At 37.7% G+C, this 17,054-nt stretch overlaps 1 protein-coding gene across 3 annotated transcripts in view; it reads left to right on the top strand.

The window, feature by feature from the left end:
- The window catches only part of Ccdc171 (coiled-coil domain containing 171), a 305,368-nt gene that overhangs the window by 122,217 nt on the left and 166,097 nt on the right, over positions 1-17,054 (top strand). For all 3 annotated transcript variants that reach the window (XM_040757219.1, XM_040757220.1, XM_040757217.1), the window contains 4 exons: positions 3,389-3,893; positions 4,658-4,774; positions 16,092-16,318; positions 16,595-16,777. In XM_040757219.1, the coding sequence (XP_040613153.1) occupies positions 3,389-3,893; positions 4,658-4,774; positions 16,092-16,318; positions 16,595-16,777 (1,032 nt within the window). The remainder of the gene's footprint in view (positions 1-3,388; positions 3,894-4,657; positions 4,775-16,091; positions 16,319-16,594; positions 16,778-17,054) is intronic.

The raw sequence follows: 17,054 nt of genomic DNA, 5'->3' as shown, positions 1-17,054 counted from the left end.
TCCTAGACCTTGCTCTGTAGAGCCGGCTGAACTGCCTCCCGAGTGCTGGGATTAAGGCATGAGCCACCACCAAGACAGCATTTCCATACATACATGTGTGTCATCATATTTTGTTGTTCGTTCCCAGAATCTTTTCTTTAATGAGCCCTTCAACAATCCAGTTAATATACACCAATGGCAATAATGTTTTATATATTTGAAATAAATAATAGAATTAGCAAATAATGTCTTTTCCCTCCTTCTTCCTTTCCTTTGTTTCTTGTGATTTAATGAGCTTAAATTGAGACTGTTTGTGGGGAGATTATTTACTGGAGCAACTTACCAGTTGCTATAATGCTGAAGAAAATGGCTTCTCTTCCACCAGCACCCTTTAGCTGCCAGTGCTTCTCAGGTAGAGGTGAGGCCTCCTGAGTGACTCCCCGTTTGAGATGCAATTTTGCTCTTGTGCTGGCAACCACAGCTCCTGTGAGTTCAGGAGTGCAATAGCCATGCCTTGAGAAGAAGGCGTTTCGTAGCATTCTGACACAGCCTTTGACTCTTCCATTTTATTTTCTATTCCCTTTCCTGTAATGTCCCTCGAGCTTTGGAGGGGAACATTATAAATGTCTTGTTTAGGAATAAACACTCAATAGTCACTCAATCTCAGCACTCTTGTCAGTTATGAGTCTGCACGTTACGTGTTATCCACAGCAAACAGAATATTCCTAGGACTGAGTGCAGCACTAATCTATGCGTATAAACATAAATATTTGGAAGGCAGTTTGACACCTTGTCCATTTAGCAAAACAACAGTAGTAGCTACTTTCCACCCTCCCCTCGCCCCCAGGGCCCATGACCTCCCAGCCGTGATCTTTTGACCCTATTTGCAGAACTGGGCATGAATTTCCTTTAGTGGGTTAGGGCCTCAAATCTAAGCGGACGTGTTTGGTTACCCTCACACAGTCTTGTAAGCATTGCACCTGTAGATATATCTTGCCTAGCAGTTCACTATTACAGCTTGAGCACAGGGTTCGCAGCTGGGAAAGGTGATGGTTGTCTTTGCTCTCCCAGTAGCTTGCATAGCACCTTCTGGCACCAGGAAAGCTAGCCATCAGGGGGACCTTGGATTTCAGTTTGGATGTCCTGCAACCAAAGCGTGTGGTGTCTTCAGTAATAAGGTTACTAGTTGGGGTGGGCAATGAAGGACACAGGTGATAGCTTGTAGTCTTTTAGAGACCCTTGGAGGCGCCTTTCACTAACAAGTCATCAGGAAGCAGCCCACATCTGGCACCATGACTTCTGGAAGCAGCATTGTCCACCTGTGCAGGGTGCTTCCTTTTTTGGAAGTTAGCTTGTAAGGAAGTAGGTTTTCACATGACCTTTTCATGCATCCTTAGCTTTTGCTAACTGTCCCTGTATCCCCTTTGTTCTCCTGTTCCTTAAACCCCATCCCTGCTCAAATCATCCTGCTTCCAATACTGCCCACCTCTATCATATCACATTCCTTCTACTATTTCCTTCTCTTGTTTCTGACTCCCTGGCCTTTACCATCACTCAACTTAAACACTCAAATCTAAACATCCTAAAGTAGGATCTGCCCATGAGAGAGACTAATGTGGTATTGGTCTTCCTGGTCTTCGGTTACCTCACTTGATATACAATTTCCAGTTCCACTCAATAGAAAATCCATTTCTAAAATTCAATTTTTCCTTTCTTGAAGGGAAGGCATGCAATAAATTAAATCATTCAAATAGAGATTTCTTTTTTGATTTCCTTTTCCCTTCACCTGCTTGCCCGTGCCTCTGAGTGTCTCCTACTCTCTGTCTTTGGAAAACTACTCCTAAGATTTATTTTCCTCGGTTGTCATGTCTGCTAGCTTGAAATTATTTTGCTGTTCCCTACCAGCGCTGCCCATGATAGCCTTTGACACCACATCGTGCTCTGTGGCCGAGTGTTTGCATGACTTGCCTTAGATGTTGACGTCTTTTGAGGCTCTCCTGCCAACGTGAATTTTGCAAGTGCCTTTTGTTCTTCTGGGTGTTCACTGGGCAACTCTTGAATAAGACATCATATACCTCTCCCAAAGATCAACTTTAAATTTTTCACATAGTACAGTTTAAGCCAGTAGTACAAAGAGAAATAGTTCCTTTAATGTCCCGAAGGAGTCTCATTATGAAGACAGAACTTGACTTTGCCACGCTGATGCTGAGGATAGTATTTCTCTGTTTCTAAATGACTATCATACTAGAATTGAACTCCCTTAGTTCTCTATTCAAGAGAAAGAGGTTCATGGCTCTGTCATGATGGTTCACTTTGAAAATAAAAATCTAACTGCAGCTGTTAAATCATGGTTGTTTGCAAGGTTAGATTAAATTATTAAAGGGTTGCTATTATCCAGTCTCCTTATTAATGGTGTAGGTTTAAATTTTGTTCTTTTGCATAACTCACTCCTCCTTTTCCTTTAATTGTCATATTCCTCCAAAAGCTTGTCAACATCATTTTGTCAAGTGCCCTTTGGTGCTCTGACGACCTGGCATATATCTGCTATAGCATTGCACCCTAACGATGATTGATCTCTCTGTTCTCATAGCATACTAAACTTTGTGAGTAGTCTATAATATTTATTGAATGATCAATGAGTAGTAAAGGGGAATCTATTAGTTAAAAACCATTTCTCCTTTACCTTTACAAACCATAATGATTGCATATAAGATGTCCTGGATGACCAGTTTATTTCTAGCTTCTAAATGTGGTTCTTCCAGTTGATGTTTATTTTTGGTTTCAAGTTAAAATTTGAATTCTAAGAATGTGAATTAGGGAAAGAGGATGAGAGAGCCGCCAAGGCCCAGCTCACCACTGCCCATTCCTCCTGCTCGAGAGCTGCCTGGTTGCCCTGCTTGGGAAGCTAGAAGCTGAGCCAAGAAGCTGTATTCAGCATCAGTCTCTGCCGGTCAGAAACGGCAGGCTGTTGATTGATTGCTGTTTCCTACATATTAATTTAACTTTGTTTATTTTGGCAACAGTAATATCTTTTACTATAAAAAACCCCAGTTTTCAGTGTAGTTTCTATGTAAGAGGAAATAATAATTATTGAGTGGAGAGGAGAAATTAGGCCCATAAAGCATATTTCCCTTTCTACATATGTGTATTCATCATACACGTACACAGGAAATTCATGAAATACTTGGAAATTTAGGTGCTATGGTTCATGGAAAGAGATTTTCAAGGTCAGTGTGCACGTTCAGATCTAAGCTGTCTGGCCCACGGTTGCCCATTTGGGTATTTTATAACACAGATCTTTTGAAGGGAACTAGTAGTTTCAGCTAAAATATATTTATTTGTATTAACAAAAATTAGTAAAATGCTCCTTTGTTTTAAGATTATGTGTATTATTTGACTTCTTTTATAGAAATTTCAAGAAATTGCAGAAAAAAACATGGAAAAATTGAACCGTATTGAAAACTCCCATGAACAATTGGTTCTTGAGAATTCACATTTCAAAAGCGCATTGGCCAAGACTCAGAGGGAACACACATGCTTGCTGGCGGCATGCGCGCTGATGGCCGGGGCCTTGTATCCCCTCTATAGTAGGTCTAGTGCCTTATCCACGCAGAGAGACTTTCTCCAGGAGCAAGTCAACGGCTTGGAATTGTTCAAACTGGAAATTAGAACTCTAGCCCAGGCATTGGCAGCAGTAGATGAAAAGAAACAAGAAGAAGCCAAACCAAAGAAAAAAACATTCAAAGGACTGATTCGCGTGTTCCGGAAAGGTGCAATTGCAATTTTGGCAGCAAACAGAATCAAGATTTTGGGCCAATCCTGTGCCTCTCTTTTTACCTGGATGGAAAGTTGTAAAGAAGGCATAGGCATGCTGGTGTGTACAGGAGAGCCCAAAGACAAGCGCAAGTTTCCAAGTAAGATAATTTGTGCTTTAAAAATCGAAGTTAGATGTAAGTGAAATGCAATGTATGTGTGGTTGGCTGTTATATAAAACCTTCAAAGAATTATGTAGTATGTCAAATCATGTAACATAGTCCAGTTTATCTTCAGATGTATATGTGTATAAATGTATATTTTATAAAAATTAACCTTGATTTTTTTGTTGTAAACTGATATTAAGAAGCAAATATATATAATTTTAGTATTGTCTAACTTTATTATGTTTGAATCATCTTTTTTTTAATGGTATAATGGAGAGTTTATAAATCAGTTTTTCAATTGTGACAGTCTGAAAAAAATTATAAGACTAAGTTATCCATGCTTTCAGTATAAAATCAGAATAAAGTGACGAAAGTTAAAAATATCTTGAAGAGTTGTTTAAAAACAAAGCAAATATAAATTTCCACCTGACATTTCTTTGGAATGTTTTACTATTTTTGAGGAAACAGTAAATTTGGTTGTTAACTTTTTAAAATTCATGCCTGCAGATCAACCTCAAGGCTAACTTGCTCAGCCGTTGCACCCCCAACTCTTACACAACTGCTAAGAATCTGACTGTTGTAATACAACAAAAAAACTAAGGGAAATGTCTGTCTTTCTTGATGCTTGTTATTTAATGCTAGGTTAGTCAGATGTAACTGGGAACACTAGGCATGCAAAGTCTGATCACTGCCTTGAGATTTAAGTGTGGGTGTGAATAACTTGTAGTGTCTAATGATGGGTCCTTACACTTCTGCAGAGCATCAACGGGAGCAGTTACGCTGTGTACAGGCACTCACTTGGTTCACCAGTTCTGACCTTCTTGCTGCAATCGTCAGTTCTATGGCTGAGCTGCAAGAAGTCATTAGTAAAACAGGTATGATCACTTCTTATGTCTGTGTAAAGGATACTTTAAAAAAATGCCCAGAAATCCCTAATGGTACAAATGTTAATAAATTTTCTTGGAGGAAAATACATCTGTTTTTTATTAGTCACAGAGATTGTTAAATCTGTATTTAGTGATACAGTAAATGAAAGTAAATTTTGATGATAAACTTTGTCTTTATAAAGGAAATCAAATGGCATTTTTGGACAAAAGTATCTACCACATTCTTCCCCCTTTGTGATTTGTTTTTCTTATGAAAAACACAGTTAGTTTTCTTTCTTTATTTTTAACTTCTTAAATGTGTGTGGATGTTTTGCCTCCGTGTATGTGTCTGTGTGCCATGTGTGTTCCTGGTGCCAGCAGGGCAGAACAGGGTGTGGGATCCTCTGGAACTGTAGTTAGAGACAGTTGTGAGCCACCAAGTGTGTGCTGGGAATTGATCCCAAGGTCCTGGGAAAGATAGTATTCTTAAGCCCTGAGCTATCTCTCCAGCCCAAAGTTTCCTCTTTTTAAAGTAATGGAGACACTGTCATTTGGTTTTAGTTTCCTGGCCATAAGTTTCAGAAGCTTGAGCAATAATAGCTGAGCCCTTGGAAAATGCCACATCTCATTGGGTGATATGTGCATTTTTGAAATTTTTTTGTTTTCCCTGACTCAGGTTGTATGTATTTGTGGGCGTGTGTGCGTGCGTGCGTGCGTGCGTGCGTGCGTGTGTGCGTGCGTGTGTGTGTGTGTGTGTCGGGAAGGTATAATTTTGTTTCTAAGCTGTAAGAACTGTTGCCATGCTCTGAGCGAGCTGTACTGTAGAGCAGTCACAGTCCTTGTGGTACATTAGCAGTGACGTTAGTGGCCCAACCTGCTAAGACTTCCCTGTTAGGGAAGTATAAGCACAGAGGGATGATAATTCAAGATGTAATTTAAAATTGAAAGCTAGGTCCATGAAAATGAGAATCATTTCATTGAAATTTCAGGTGTCTAAACCTAGACTCCTCTCTCAGGAAGCTATGACTCTCAGATTATTTTTAAGTGTGGCCACTGAAGTTGATAATCTGACAGCATATTTGATGCATTAGCAGAACATTAACATGCTGAGTTTGAAGTAGAAATAACATTAAATATTTAATTATTTAAAAAGATTAAGTGAAGGCATAATAAAGAAATATTAAACACAAATATATAATTTTAGATATATAAAATAATATGATTCCTTCAGGCTGTTTTAAATAAAGTTAGGAATTTTGATTTTATAGTTTTGCTTTTTATTCAAAGCAAAAATGTAGGTGTTTGAAAGAAGATGATAATAGTGTTTGGATTTAGTATAATAAATAGATGTGATAGTCATAATATCTTAAAATTAATTTTTAAAAGTTATTCAATGAGTATCACTATAGCAATTTCATGCATATATGGAATTATACTTTGATATTATTCCCCTCTCTCACTGTCTTTCCTAACCCTTCCACTCCCTTTTTTGCTGGTCCCTCTCCTTCTCTCAAATCAATAAGGTGAAAAAAAACATTATTTGTCTGTCCATTTCCTGTAATTATCAGGATTTCATTTTCCTTTGCAGTTAAACAGAATTTCATTGTGTATGTTCCACATTTTTTTCTAGTCATCTGTTGATGGGCTGTCTAAGCTTAGTTAACTTCTTATCTGTAGTGAACAGTGGAGCAGTAACATGGATGTGTAAGCATGTTTGTGGTGTGGCTCTGTCACTCAGTCATCCTAGTTTTAGTTTTTTGAGAACTTCCACACTGAACTGCATAGCAATTGAATCGATTTATATTTCCAACAGCATATAAAGGCCCCTCTTTCCCCATGTCCTCTCCAGGACTTGTTGTCATCTGCTTTCTTAAAGACAGCCACTGTGCTCTGGTTGAGATAGACCCTCACATTGATTTTAATTCACATTCCCTTGATAGCTAAAGACAATGAATACATTTTCTATTACTTACTGCCATAGTATGTCTATGTTTGAGAACTGTCTATTCAGATCACCAATGCATTTCTTTTGGTGGTTAATTTTACAGTTCTTCATACATTCTAGACATTAACTCACTATCTGTTTATAATTGACAAGGACTTTTTCTCATTCTGTAGGCTGTCTACTCTGGTGATTGTTTTCTTTGCTGAGCAGTAGCTTGTTATTTGTAAATAATTTAGTTGATAAATTCTCAAAATTATTCTTTTTTGCCACTGGAAAACCTCTCCTTTTGTTTAGATCTTGTAGTGTTTTGCAGATATTTCCCTCTACTAGTTTCTAAGTTTCAGGTCTTACATTAAAGTCTTTGATCCACATTTTTTTTTTGTGCAAGGTGAAGGATATGAGCCTACTTTTTTTTTTTCCAAATGTGGAAATTCACTTTCCCCAGCACCATTTGTTGAAGAGGCTGTGTTCTCTCCAGTGTATGTTTTGAAATAGTGTAAAAAAATCAGGTGACTCGGCCTATGTGGGTTTACACCTGGGTCTTCTGTTCCATTGATCTATAGGCCTGTTTTTATGTCAGCACCATGCTGTTTTGTTACTGGATCTCTGTAATATAGTTAGGGTTAGGCACTGTGTTGCCTTTTCTGTTTAGGAGTGTTTTGACTATTGTTGGTCTTCTGTGTTTCCATATAAAAGTTAAAATTGTGTGTTATAGTTTAGTAAAGAATATAATTGGATTTTTGGTGGATTTTGCTTCCTGGCTTGCGTAGCATAAATTGCTTTGCTTCACCAGGGCCCCTTGCTATGATGTAATCACATTTCTGAAATCTTTCTGCACTTCAGTTGTTTCTGTCAGTTATTTTCATTACAGCGACAGGAAAACTAATGCAGGACAATGGAAGATTTTTTCCAAACATAATGAGGGATTAATACAATTTTATGCATTTTTATTCTTAAGTGTATTCACATAGACACATAGATATTTTACCAGAAAAAAGTAAACATTTTCAGATAGTTAAAGGTAACTGGTTTTCATGTAATAATGAGTGTAATAAATGTAATCAAAGTGTTGACAGCTGATATAGCCATGTTTAAGTTTTTGCATTTTTATTTTATGTGTATGGGTGTTTTGCCTGTTTGTGTGTGTGTGTGTGTGTGTGTGTGTGTGCATCATGTGTGTGCAGTGCCTGTTAAAGCCATAAGAGGGCACCAGATACCCTAAGTCTGGGGTTACAGTGAGTTGTGATCCCCCATATAGACTCTGGGACCTCTGGAAGAGCAGTCAGGGTTTAGTTCTCAGCATCCATGCTGGGTCACTCACAGGTCCAGTTCCAGGGGATCCAGCGCCCTTTCTGGTCTCTGCAGGCACCTACACTCACTTGCATACACTCACATGCAGGAATCCCATATACCTAGTTAAAAAGAAAATAAAGAAACCCTAAACAAAGAATTTATTGAGATAATACCATGGAACATTTTTTTGATAATTACGCTATAAGTGGGATTAAACTGTAGTTTTCTCTTACTACTTCCTTTACTATGCAAATTGTTTAAACTTTAATAAAAATACACCCACGTATCTCTGTACACTTAAGGTACAGATTATTAGTTTTATAGTCTGAAATTGGCAGAGTTTACCATAAGGGAGGCAGAATTTTAGACGTAAATGAGACTGATACCAGCCGTGTGGTGCTGGATAAAGTGTTTAAAGTTATGTGCTGTGTGCCTGGTGCTGCAGACCTGTATTCTCAGTTTCTGAGGGTCACGGATTCAAAGCTAGCCTTGACTACAGATTAAGTCCAAGGCTATCCTGGTCTACTTAGTGAGACTTTGAAAATAAAAGTTCAAAAATTCTGTGTTTAAACTAAGTGCCTCCTAACATACAAGGGGCCTTCGGTTCAATCCCCAGTGTGACAAAAGACACAGCCAGAAAAGAAAAGGAAATTGTGTAAGTTTCTTTATGTGTAAATAGGGATGACTGTGTCACCTTTCTCATAGAGTACTTTAGCAGACTGAGTACACTTCTGAAGTACTTGAAATAGTCTTCATCTTCTTTTGCCTTTGCTTAGGAAAATATTTTATTCATTATTAATGCATTAATAAACAATAGAGAAATTTGTAAAAACTTAAAGTAAAAATGTATTGGTTTAAAATTTCAAGGCAATTTTCAGATTACGTACAGTTTTAACTCTAATTTTAAAACGTTTATTTCATGTGTATGAATGCTTTGTCTACTTGTATGTAGGTACCCCACACATGTGCTGGTGCCTCAGAAGTTAGAAGAGGGCTTCTTGTTCCCTTGGCATTTGAGTTACAGATGGCTGTGAGCCACAGTGGATGCTAGGAACAAAATGCAGGTCTTTTGTTAAGAGCAACAAGTACTCTTAACTTCCGAGCCATCTCTCCAGCCCCAGTTTTACACTTTAAGAGGTAGTTTCTGGGCTGGGCGGGGCAGATGGCTCAGTGGGTAAAGCAGTTGCCATGCAAGCATAAGGACTGGAGTCCGGATCTCCAACACAAATGCAAGGCTGAGTAGACATAATGGCCTGCCCGCAACCCCAGTGCTTGAGAGACAAAGACGGGGTCCCTGGAGCAAGTTTGCTAACTAGAATAGCCAAGTCAGACGTCAGCCTCTGACTGCCGCATGTGTGTACACACGTGCACGGGTGGGAACATGCGACCATGTGCATGTGCCATGTATGTGCACACATAAGTGGAAAGGAGAGGTGGTTTTATTTGAATTATTATGTGAAGATCAAGAGGAAATGTCTTTTTCTAATAAAATCATTTTGTATATGTGGGGCTACCACAGTTCTGCATTCTTTTGTAATTTATGGAAGGTTCACTTAAAGCACTGTGATCAAATTGGTTATTTTATATTTTCTAAGTAATAGGAAGTCTAGAGGTCTATAAAAATTCAGAGTGTGTTCCTAGTCCGCAATCCTTATCTTCACATTGGTGCTTGCCCAATCTGCAGGATTTATTTGCTCAGAAAGAAGAAGAGAAATGTAAAATATGAAAGCATTCATATGTCATTGGAAGGAGTAACAATGAGCTGTCTTGGAACAGAGTTTTGTGGTTTCTTAAAGTGTTAGCATTGAACTATATTATATGCTAGTCATTCTACTACTATTTAAATATATTTAAGAGAAGTAAAGGCATGTATCTATATAGAGATGCATTAATAAACTAATAATAGTAAAAAAGAGCATGAACACAAATTGAACTATCTCTAGCCAATGAGTGGACAGACACACACACATGAAATTGATTAGGCCACCAAAGAGGAAGCACTTGTCTGTGCTGCAAGATGGAAGACCTTGACCTCATGAGTCAAAGAAGCCGCTCACTGTAAGTCACACATCATACTATCTGTTAATTTGAAGTGTTCAGAGTAGGAAAATTGAAAGACAGAAAGGAGATTACTAAAACCACTCAGGAATATTTATTGTAGCACTTGTGTGTTTTCTTATGTGTTCTCCCAGACTCTCCTCTTTCTTCTTTGTCCTCCTCCTTTTCTTCTTCAGTGCTGGGATCAAACCCAGGGCCTCGCGCATGTAAGGTAAGCACTCTGCCACTGAGCTGCTTCCCCAGCTGTTCCTCCCCTTTAAGATCTCGCTGAGACTTCAAACTACTCCAAGCATCAGCGTTGTAGATTGGCAGCATCACTGTGACTTCTTTCTGTCCAGCCTCAGGAAATCTGTGGTCATGTATGCCAACATCAAGCAGTACTTTTATCGTGTTAAATAACTGTATTGCTTGTGTCTATTCTTAGGTTAAAGAAAATTCAGCTAGTGGTTCTTTTTAAAAGTTAGGTGTTTAGAATTAATTCTGAATTATATATAAGCTATCTTCTAGAAGAGAGAATATGCTCTTGACTGTGGTTGAACATTGACTAAGAATTTGGTGTCATAAGTGTGTGCTGTTTTGCGCTATTTGTGTGACTCTACTCCCTTTTCAGCCTTAACATTCTCATGTGTACTTTCTGACTGTGCTGGGTAGTTTTATGTCAACTTTACACAGACTAAACCCATCTGAGAGGTTAGACTCAATTAACATCCTTAGCCATCCGGGAAATGCAAATCAAAACAACTCTGAGATACCATCTCACTCCTGTCAGAATGGCTAAAATCAAAAACACCAACGACAATTTATGCTGGAGAGGATGTGGTGAAAGGGGGACACTCCTCCATTGCTGGTGGGAGTGCCAACTGGTCCAGCCACTTTGGAAATCAGTATGGAGATTCCTCAGAAAAATGGGAATAAACCTACCACAAGACCCAGCAACTCCACTCTTAGGCATATATCCAAAAGATGCCCATTCATACAACAAAGATGTCTGTTCCACTATGTTCATAGCAGCTTTATTTGTAATAGCCAGAACTTGGAAGCAACCTAGATGTCCCTCACCCGAAGAGTGGATAGAGAAAATATGGTACATTTACACAATGGAGTACTATTCAGCAGAAAAAAACAATAGAATCCTGAGATTCGCAGGCAAATGGATGACACTAGAAGAAACCATCCTGAGTGAGGTAACCCAGTCACAAAAAGAGAAACATGGCATGTACTCTCTCATATATGGATTTTAGACATAGATCTGGGGAGTGCCAGCCTACAATCCCATGGCCAGAGAGTCTGGGAAACAGAAACTTCATTTAGTGGCTGATGGAAGAAGAGGCAGACTCCCTCGGTTAAGTACTGAGCTGAACTCAAGAAAGCCAGTAACAGAGAGGGAGGACTGATGACCAAAGGGATTAAGACTGGGCTGGTTTAACCCCCAGAAACAGCTGACCAGACAAAGGTTAACTCTTGAATCCCAGGCATCAGCCTGGGAATCCAGCATGGGACTGATCAAGACCCCCTGAATCTGGGTGTCAGTGAGGAGGCCTAGGTAATCTATTGAGCCTTGGGCAGCAGATCAGTACTCATCCCAAGTATACACACGGACTTTGGACTCCTATCCAACAATGTGAGGTGCACTCTCACCCTGAACTCTTGGGGAAGGGTCTAGGCCCTGCCCTATATGAAATGACAGACTATGGACACCCCCATGGAGGGCCTCACCCTCCCTGGGGGAATGAGGGGATAACGGGGGGGGGTTGGGGGGAGGGCACGGGAGGAGGGGAGGGAAAGGGAGAGGGACCTGGAACTGACTTGTGAAGCAACCTTGTTTCTTATCTAAATTTAAACTGGAAAATAAATAAATAAAAAAAAGTTAAGTAAAAGAAGCTTTAGCAAATGTAAAAAAAAAAAAAGAAAGAAAATGGCTCTGTAAGATTAGCCTACAGGCAAGCCTGTAGGTAGGGCATTTTGTAATTAGTGATTGATAGGGGAGGGTCCAGCCAACTGTGGGTGGTTCCATCCCTGGGCTGGTGGTCCTGGGTTCTATAAGAAAGCAGGCTAAACAAGCCATGTGAGCAAGTCATTAAGCAGCACCTCTCCATCAGCTCCTGCCTCAAGGTTCCTGTGAGTTTCTGACCTCATCGTTTTTGATGATGAACTGTTATATGGGACTGTGAGTGAAATAAACCCTTTCCTCCCAAGTTGCTTTTGGTCATGGTGCTTCATTACAGCAATAGAAACCCTGACTACGTTGACTAATAGGACCTTCTAGGTAATGTGTTTAGTAGAGAAAAAAGTAACTTGCTTAGACATATCTTCTGAATATGTAAATGCCCTCTAAATGTCCATTGTTTTATCTCTTTCTTGTATACTGACATCTTAATGGAACTAACGTTACTTTTACTTTTTTTCACAAAACCAGAAGTTTAGTAATGAGAACTTGAAGTTACATTTTAGAAAGTATTTACAGTGTTTGACCACTACTTTAATAAACTTTGATAATGTATTCATAGGCTGTGGACAGAGACCCCAGTTTTCATGTTGCCGCTATAAATACTGGACAGGTGGAAACATTTTTGCTTTTGCAATAGTATTTGCCCACTTGAGATAAATTACCTCTTCTAGATATCCAAATGGTGTGCCTGCAAGAGATCATTTACCTCAAACAGGGGAGGATGCTACTTTCATTGAAGGGCTGAAATATCAATCATGGGAACAGAAAGTAGGTAGCTGAATGTTTTGGTACAACTGGTCCAAAACAAAAATTTAAACATAGAAACAAATGTATTTGATTTGATTTCTGCATATATCTCTGAATATATCCAAGATTAGATGATCACAGATAGAATCCTTCTATCAGTTGATGTTATTACACATCTTTTCTATTATTAACTTTTAATTTCCTTGAAGTTAGATGACTCAAATACACTCTTGCTAGTAAGTTGCTACTCAGCTTACTTCCTATTGAATACTTGGTAAACTTTGTAGAAGTCATAGTTAAAACAGGCCTAACTCAGAAGCCTAATTATGGCCATGTCAAGACCATATTTGGAAGGTCAAAACAGTGAGAGATTGTATTTCTGTTAATAAGAAGTTTATGTTTAAAAATTGAGACTTTAGCCAGGTGTTGGTGGCACAGCTTTTAATCCCAGCACTCGGGAGGCAGAGGCAGGTGGATTTCTGTGAGTTCGAGGCCAGCCTGGTCTACAGAGCGAGTTCCAGGACAGCCTCCAAATCAATAGAGAGAAACCCTGTCTTGAAAAATCAAAAAACAAAGAAAGAAAGAAACAAACAAACAAACCAAAAACTCTGAGACTTTAGTCAGGCCTGGTTGTACATGCCTATGGTACCAGCAGTTATGAAGCATAAACAGGAGGATTTCCAGAGTAAGCCTGGTCTACGTAACGAGTTCTAGTTCAGCCTGGGCTACATTCTGAGACCTTATTTAAAAGACATTGTTAAATTAGTAATATCACTGGCATTATTAACATTACTCATCATTCATGCTTTTATAATATGCTTTATTGTTAATTCATTATTGCTCTTTCCTCACTGAAAAGCTCCATTTTAGAAAACGCATTGTAGACTTGGAGTTTCCTATACAGTAGTTGTATTTTTAGTAGCAATAGTTTTCTGTAATGTTTTCTGAAGACTTCTAGTTTACTGCACGCAGCATCGTGGACATGTCATTCATGTCTGTGTTTTGTTATGACAGATAAGATCAGGCTGCTGGGCTTGCTGCCTCTCAAGGACAGGACTCCTGCAGTCACTCCCTGTCCCCTCCAGAAGGCCCACAACCTTCAGGGCTAGAATCACTAGGCCAATCAGCTGTTTAAGGAATTTGTTCTGAAGATTTATTTGTGAATGTGAAAATGTACCTGTTCTATTGGGAATAGTAATTGTGCAACCTGTGATCTGCGATCTGCTTCTTCATAAAGGTCACATTATTTAAGTTGGGAAAATGACTAGCAAATTCTTTTAACACGAAAACATTATACCTATTTTTTACAGGTATAAATTTTAAAATGAGACAAGTAAACAAGAGGATTTTTAGTGACTTTTGTTTTCTCTCATGCAAATACATATGTAATTCTGGCACTAAAGTATCTTTTCCTCTCTTATTATAGAATTTTATTCCATATGATAATGTGAACTCTATTATAAAAATGCTTCTTAAAACATGATGGTCAGCACTCAGGGACTAGGAATGTGTCTTTTCTTAACTTCTTAAAAATTCAGAAGAATGCCTTGTAGAATTTAATGTCATTCAATCTTCTCTTTCTTAGTGGTTATTTTCTATCAAACACATTTCAGTGATACAATTAAAAAAATCACTGTATTATAATTTAATTAGTTGAATTTTTATTTTAAAGATCTTGTTACTTTTATATTACTTAAAATTTTAAAATCAGATTTTATATTCCTTAAAAAGTAATTTTGATACAACATAAAGATTAATATTGATTTCTTTTGGTGTTTTTGAATGCATTATTGAGTTCAGTATTGTTGCAGATGCTCTTCTATGGAAGAGAAATGGATGTGAGAAGTCCAACAAATATATAAGAATATCTATATATGCTAGCCTGGCAGAGTGAAGACAGGGCAGTTGGAAATGAAAGAGGACAAATAAAAAAATTCAGTGCAACTGGAGACACAGAGAATGTGTATATTTGATATTGAAATGATGTATTATACTGAATATTAGGAGAAAATTAAATTTTATTGTCCTTTCATTGAAGTGAATTATTTAATATATTTTGCTTTTAGTTATTTGCTTAACTGTTATGCATTATGTGTTAAATGCCATGTAATTGTGCTAGTAATTTTTTGTGATTCACTACTTACTAAATGACTCATTATTAACATAAGAATTAAGTATTTTGATTAAACTTGTCCATGACATTCTTTCAGAGAATATTTATAATAAGGATCATATAGAATGAGAATATATTACATTATACTTTCAAAAGTCAATGCACTAACCACTAATAGAATAAAATTTATATGCACAATATTTACTTTTACCAAACTGACAATTTTATTTTAGGTATAACTCTGAGTCAGTATGATTTTCAAATTTTGACTGATATGTGGCATATATTTATACTTTGGGGAATAGGAGAAATAGAATATAGTCCAAATTTTAGAATACAATGTCTGTAAGGTAGAATTCAGAGTATTGGGGAAGCAGTTCTTAATGCCATAGGAGACCATTGTTTGCCCTCCATCAGTGCTGGTCTTTCATTTTGAACTGTATGTAATCCCACAATTAACATAATACAATTTGATTTGGTAATGTTGCCCTTCTGATAGAAAGTCAAGATTACATTAAACTCTGGTAGTAGAGACTACCAAAATGTAGAATGTACATTACTAGATTTGTACATGAAGACTCTCATGGTGGTGGTCATTTCACACGGATAGCATCATAAGACAAGTAATGACAGATTAAGACCTGCTTAGAATAGGGAAAATGAAATTACATAACTTTTGTGAAGGCTTAAGTAAGCCTATTCACCATATCTGGAATATCAGCTAGTAGGAGGGGTGGTGACAGTTTTGTGTATCAACATTATAGACCTAAGGGTCTGGTAGGAAGTAAGCAGGATGTGTAGCATTACAGGGACCCTCAAGCCCACTAGACACAGGGTGATTACTCAATCCCCACAGGGAAATAAGTAGTTATAGTTGTAGAATTTTTAACTCTCCTTAACAAAGAAAATTGTGTTTTCTTATCTGAGAATATAAGCATTATGGCACCAAGGTCATAAGCGATCATAATTATGAATAGAAATGGAATTTATGAAGTTTTAGAAAAGGAAAGAGAAGGTGACTTTCTAGAGTATGAAGGTCAGACTGTAAGTTCAGAAGGTTTCCTGTAGTGAGCCAAGCTGGGTTCAGCTTTTCATAGTAAAGCTTGATGGGGAACAGACTATAAATGCATGAGAACTATATAACTGAAAAATTCTATCTTGATCAGTAACATTGTAAAATTAACATGAGACAACTCATATTTTGTGCTTTTTTCCTTTGAAGATCCAAATTCCAGAATTTGTGGACATTTACTCATAGGTGCAGCCAAGAGTTCTTTTGCAAAACTAATGGATAAAATGAGTTTGGCAATGGAAAGCATACCTCTGCATAGCAGCCGAAGCATAACATATGTAGAGAAAGACTCCCTGGTTCAAAGGCTGGCCCGTGGACTTCACAAAGTGAATACGCTGGCCCTGAAATATGGTTTACGCAGCCATATGCCCATTATGGTATGTGCTATTTTGTTTAGTAGTGACTTTAGGATTTGTGGGTTAGAATGTGTATCAGACTTATTTATAGTTTAAATCAATCGCATATGAATAATTTAGTTTCATATAAACGTTTAATAAAATAATTAAAGCTCCTTGAATAAGTTTACTTACTTGGTTTAGAAATAGTATTTTTTTATATAATGTTTGAGTTTAATTTAGTAAAATGCTCATTGCTGTTGATTTATTAGTAAATCTGCAGCTGATGTTTGTAAATTACTCTTAATTTAACAACAGAAAAGCACTGCATCATTACAAAAGCAAATATTTGGATTTACACAACGGCTGCATGCTGCTGAAGTAGAGCGCCGCTCGCTGCGCCTAGAGGTTACAGAGTACAAACGAACCCTGAACGAAATGAAAAAGGAGCTTGACAAATCACAGAATCTACAAATGCAATTAAATGAATTTAAGCACTCGGTAAGTAGATCTGCATTGGTAAACTTGGGTTTTGTGATACCTCTTTCTATATCTTTTACTTAACAGTGGTTGTTTGGTTATTAGAAATCCCTTCAATAGGATTGCTTTGTTTTAAAATTGTTAATTTATTTTTTCCAATTTTATTTTTATTTGAAATAGATTTTTTTCATACAGTATATTATGAATAGTTTCCTTTCTCCCAACTCCTCTTAGATCTTCCATGTTTACCCCTCCCACCCAATTCTACACCTTTCTTCTCTCTTTCATTAAAAAAACC

The sequence above is a fragment of the Mesocricetus auratus genome, unplaced genomic scaffold (assembly GCF_017639785.1).
Source record: "Mesocricetus auratus isolate SY011 unplaced genomic scaffold, BCM_Maur_2.0 Super-Scaffold_100014, whole genome shotgun sequence".
Taxonomy (NCBI): Eukaryota; Metazoa; Chordata; class Mammalia; order Rodentia; family Cricetidae; genus Mesocricetus; species Mesocricetus auratus.
The sequence above is the reverse complement of the archived record's forward strand: the minus strand, read 5'-3'. Positions and strand labels throughout refer to the sequence as shown.